Source organism: Otolemur garnettii, unplaced genomic scaffold (genome assembly GCF_000181295.1).
Source record: "Otolemur garnettii isolate 467f Iridium unplaced genomic scaffold, OtoGar3 scaffold00141, whole genome shotgun sequence".
NCBI lineage: Eukaryota > Metazoa > Chordata > Mammalia > Primates > Galagidae > Otolemur > Otolemur garnettii.
In genome coordinates, this window is record NW_003852536.1 from 218,370 (window position 1) to 223,496 (window position 5,127).

General features: G+C 56.4%; 1 protein-coding gene across 1 annotated transcript in view; it reads right to left on the reverse strand.

The window, feature by feature from the left end:
• The window catches only part of KIAA1211 (KIAA1211 ortholog), a 25,343-nt gene that overhangs the window by 8,392 nt on the left and 11,824 nt on the right, over positions 1–5,127 (reverse strand). Inside the window, exons 4-5 of the mRNA XM_012810741.1 lie at positions 3,299–3,481; positions 56–2,645 (exon numbers count right to left, since the gene is read on the reverse strand). Of these exons, the coding sequence (XP_012666195.1) occupies positions 56–2,645; positions 3,299–3,481 (2,773 nt within the window). The remainder of the gene's footprint in view (positions 1–55; positions 2,646–3,298; positions 3,482–5,127) is intronic.

Consider the following 5,127-nt stretch of genomic DNA (forward strand, 5'->3'; position numbering starts at 1 on the left):
TGACCTAGACAATGAGCTGGACAGAGGCAGCAGCTCCCGTCCAGCAGCCACATACCTTTCCTCGCTGCCTCAGGTGTTTGGGACGGCTTCTCTTGCTCAGGAGCAGGCAGCGGTGGGGACCCAGGTTTCCTCTCTGTCACTTCTTCCTCCTCGTCCCTCTTCTGTCCCTTTCTTTCCTCGGCAGGAAGGGGCGAAGGGGGCTGGGGGTCACTGCTCTGCTGGCCCTCCTTGGGTGGCTCGCTGGGCTCCGGGGCGGGCTTGCCCCCACGGCGAGCCAGCAGCTCTACCAGGTAGGGCCTGCTCAGTTTGGAGAGTGGGGATGGCGGTGGGGTCTGACTGGCCGGCTTGGGAGCCAGCGCCGGCTTCTGTGCCAACGGCGTTCTGCTCGCCGCCCTGTCGGCCTCTGGCGCCGGGACCCTGGGATGGGCCACAAGGGGAGAGGGGCTCTCCGCAGAGTCCCTCCGCGGGGACGCGGCCTGCTTCCTCTCCTGCGGAAGGGAGGGACCCCGCTTGAGGGCCACCCCGTCTGGCTCCGTCTCCCCTGGGGCGCTCCCCGTGGCAGGCGGGGCCCCCTCCCCATTGTCTCCCGTGCTGCTGTGCCTCTTCTTCTTCTTCTGCTCCGCCTGCTGGTCGCAGTGGAAGCGCAGGGAGTAGTTGGTCCGTCTCAATTTTATTCCAAAAGGTGAGGCCTTTTCCTCCCCACCTGGCATCGCGGGCTCTGGCTTTGCTGTACCATGGGTGCTGTCGCTGTCCGAAGTGCTCGTGGGCTCTGCGTGGGCCACTGCTTTCTGGGCAGGGTAAGGAAGGCTTGGAACGAGGAAGGATGGAAGGTCTTTGGCAAATTTGCAGCCGTCGGTGGTGTCCGCCGGGTCCCGCTGCACCTCCAGCTTCTCGGGGCTCTTCCGCTGGTCCTGGGCGCCGGCAGGGGCAGGCGGGGGTGCGGCCTCTTCCCCGGGTCCCACCAAAGGTCTCTTCCTAATGCTCTCAGCTTCCGTGCTCTGTTTGGGGGTCTCCGAGGCATCATCAGAGAATTTCTGCCAGGCAGGCATGATAGAGAACTTGGCGTTCGGGGGCGGGGTCTTCCGCAGGTTGCCCCGGGAATCGCAGCGGCCTCTGGCGGTGGGCTCGTCTCCGGGCCTCCCCTGGTCTCTTTCGCTGCGAAGGTCACTCTCCGCGTTTTTCAGGATCCGGGACCGAATGGAAGCCCACTCGGCCAGTGCGGCCACACTGCTATTGGAGGCCTCGTGGGGAGGCCTGGGCTTCCCGCTGCCCGCCCGGGCGTCGCTGGGCACTCGGGGCGACTGCTCCACGGCCGAGGCATCCACGTACTTCTTTTCTTCCGACAGGCCCAGGAGGGACTTGCACGCGGTGTCCTTGATCTGGCTCAGGTTGACCGCCGGGCCGCAGAGCTGCGCTCCCGTGACCAGGATGGCCGTGTGGGGGATGCTCAGGGCCGAGGGCAGGGCGTGGGAGGCTGGGCCGGACTTGGTGGCCTTTGGCTCTTGGGGACCAGACGCCAGTCCCGCGTCCTTCGAAGGCGTCACGGGGCTCAGGTTGACTTTGGGGAAGAGAATCTGTTTCCCTCCAGAGGACACCTGGAACGTGTAGGGCCTGGGCATGGTCTGCCTCTCGTCCACTTCCTGCCACCTGAGTTCCTCCACCTGCCTCTCCTTTTCAAGAGCTGCAGGTTCTTTTTTCTCCACCGGCGCCAGCTGCGTTTCTACTGCCGGGGCCTCGCCTTTCCCGGGAGGGTCTTTTTTCGCTTCTTCTCTCTCCTCCTCAAGCACAAGCCATCCGTCCCCAGGAAAATCCCCCTCTTTCCCCTGCGGCTGTCCTGCGGGATCGGCCTCTGGGTTCTGCTCCTCGCAAATACGTGGTTCCTCGGCACTTTCTCCTTGCCTTTGGGGATCTGGGTTACCTTGTTCCTCTGGCTTCTCTTTGAGGTCAATCTGAAGCGGGGTCGGCGGGCCCCTTCTGTCGACTTGTTCCTCTTCCGAGTCCTCTTCTTCCTCCGGGGTTGGCGCCGCCTCCCTGGGCGCCTCCTCCCCCGGCCTCCTCTGCACTTCCATCTCCTCCTGTTTGTTCGGCTCTTCCCTGAGCCTCGCCACCACCGCCTCCTGCCTTCCCAGCTCCTCTGCGCGTTTTCTTTCCTCCTCCTCCTCCTCTTCCCTCTGCTTCAGCCTGTCCTCGAGTCGCAGGGCCTCGGCCTTGACCCTGGCCTCGGCCTCCAGGCGCTCACGCTCCTGCCGCGCCTTCCTCTCCAACTCCGGAGAACCTTGTGCTTCCAGGCTCCGCCTCTGCTCTTCCCGCGGCCCCTCATCCTCCTCTTCTAACTGCAGCGTCTCCCCCTCGCCCTCCTCTTCCTCTTCCTCCAAGAGCTCCTGCTTCCTGTTCTCCTCCCAGAGCCTCCTCTCCAGCGCCTGCAGCCTCTGCTCTTCCAGGCGTCTCTTCTGGGCGGCTTCTGCCTTTTGCCGCCTGCACTTGGCCTCCAGTTCTCGCCAATAATCTTCCTGGCGTCTTTTCTCTTCTTCGGAATCCAGGGGCTCTGGTTCCTCCTCATGCCCGGTTTGCTTGTCTTCTCCCAGGAGTCCGTTCTGGTCCAGGGAGAGCTGACTCTCCAGGCCAGCTTGCTCATTCCGTCGGTCCTGTCATGGGGAAGGGAAACAGAATTAGCCTTTCCCCTTTCCGCAGACAATTCTTACTCTTCCTATTCACACGCTCTGGGGCCCTCTGCATGGAAAAGAGCCCTTGGGAAGCAGGTGTTCTCAAGTACAGATATAGGTAAACTCAGGCACTGGTCAAGGGAAGGGTCTCAAATGTGGGAATGGAAGAAAGACCTTCATCTCTATGATTTGTGCTCCAGCCCCATTTCTGTCTTTCCAAAACTGGTTTTCGTAATGTGAATGAACAATAGTCCAGCATTAAGAAGAGCAAAATGGAGATCTGACTCCATCCACACCCAGTGAAGCTTACAACTTAGAGGCCCACCCTGACCAAGCTGGGAGATCTTTAAGCCATGGCAGCGGAGAGCGGCCCACCTTTCTTCTGCAAAGCAAACATAATGCAGCTGGAGCCCCTCAAGAGGCAACTTCCCCCTGTGAGGTCCACCAGCCTCATGTCAGAAAGGGCAATGGAAAAAAAACAGGCCTGCCTGTCTTCCTATACTGCCACACAGCCAGGTTCCCGATGGGAAGACACCTAGATCCTTACCCGGCTCCACCCCAACACCAGCCCACTTGGCAGTGACTGCCCAGCCAGCAAGGATACGGCCTGGGCAGCCCGGGCAGGCTCTACACACCTGGGCAAGCCGCCTGTGCTTCTTTGACACCCTCTGGTTTTTTGGCTTAACAGACAGTTTGTGCTTGGCAGCACTGTTGTCCAGACGAGCGATGGCCAGGGGGATGGCATCTAGGTTGACACTTTCAATGGTGCCAGCAGAAGAGAAGTGCCTTTTTGGCCGAGACGGTTTAACTGGAGCGACCTATAGGGGAGATTAAACTAGAACATTAGTCTGGATCGGAAGACAGCCTGCAGAGAATCCCAGAATGGGAGTGCTTGATTTGAGTCTACGCCTTGACCAGCCTGGCCCGGGGAACGCTGGCCTGCAGAGGGGGTCTGCAGGAAGGTGAACCTGAGCACCAGTTTGTTGTCAAAGGACAGGATGCTGACTACTGGTTCCACCAATGCCTGTGTGTGCTGAGCTTTCAGAGACTGATGTTCCTACACTGAACAACAGGGGAGCAGAGTACCTCAGGGGTCAGCAAAACAGCCAGGAGGCCAAATCCTGCCAGTTGCCTGTTTTGGAAAATAAAGTTTTACCAGTACACAGCCTCCCCATTGTCTTTGGTTGCTTTTGTGCTATAAAGGAAGAGTAGCACAAAGAAAAGTCACATAGTTGTATAGTGGCAACATTATGGTCACAAAACCTAAAATAATTAGTAGTTTATCTGTGGACTAGATCACTCTAAGCCTCACTGGGCATATATCCTTCAGCTCCCACATGGGATTTTAGTCCCCCGAGGCAGGGAATGTGTTTTTCTTCTTTCTATGGGTCTATTTATGCCCAAGTAGCAAATCTCATTTGCTCAGCGCTCCATAAGTATGGAAGGAAGGATTGATAAAGTATAACAACCACGCCTAGGGTGTGAAATCCCTGATCAGCAAAAATGTTTTGGCACAATTACTCCAAAGTCACCCCGTACTTAGGGCACAAGGAGCAAAAAGCAAGAGGACCCTGGTGTAAAAGGGAGTGACAAAATGCTGCCACAAGGGCAAGTCCATTTGTCCAAAGGATGAACTGCAGAATGGCCCACAGCTCTGGAATACAGAGGCAGTCTCTGAGAAACCATGAGCTCTGATGAATTATACAGATGTAGAAAGGTCAGGGAGAGCATGGTTCAGCCTGGACCCAGACGCTACACTGAATCAGCTGGTAGGAAGCCAGGCAGGTAGCTGCCGAGAATTAGCAAAGAGCACTTGGCTACACAATGCAAAGCATGGCGGAGGCTGGCCCCAGCTCCGCCCTCTGTTTGACTGTGTTCTTGCTATAAACATGAGAGTTTATGAGGTTTTGCCCGAAGGGCCTGCTTTTTGAAATTACCTTCTGTGTTTATGCACAAAAGATAAAAGACTGAGTGAGCGCCCAGAGCAAAATGGGTGCCCAGTGCATATTAATGTGTGACCAGAAGCCCAGAAAAATAGAAAAATAATTCCAGCCGTTGGCCTGCTAGCTTTCACTTATTTATGGTTATCTGTATACTAGGTATCAAATTCTGAGCTATTGTTGAAAAGAAATGAATTAAACATTAATTTCCATCTAGTCAGAGCCAAATGTGACAGACTAAAGATGTAGATAAGTACATGAAGCTGAGATTTAAGTGCTGTGCTTTGTTTTCAGTTTCCCCATATGGGCCTGGCACTGTCGTGAGCCACCCCTGCTCCCTGAATAGTCTGCTGGACCTTGGGAGGATGCCTGGTCCCCTGTGCAGATGCAAAGTCTTCATCCGAGCACATCAGCTCCTACAGAAGAGGGACACAGGGAGAAGAGTCTCCACGGGGTTTCCTAGCTCCTACAGGTAAAGGCCCAGGTTTAAAAGGACACAGAAAATTTAAAAAAAAAAAAAAAAA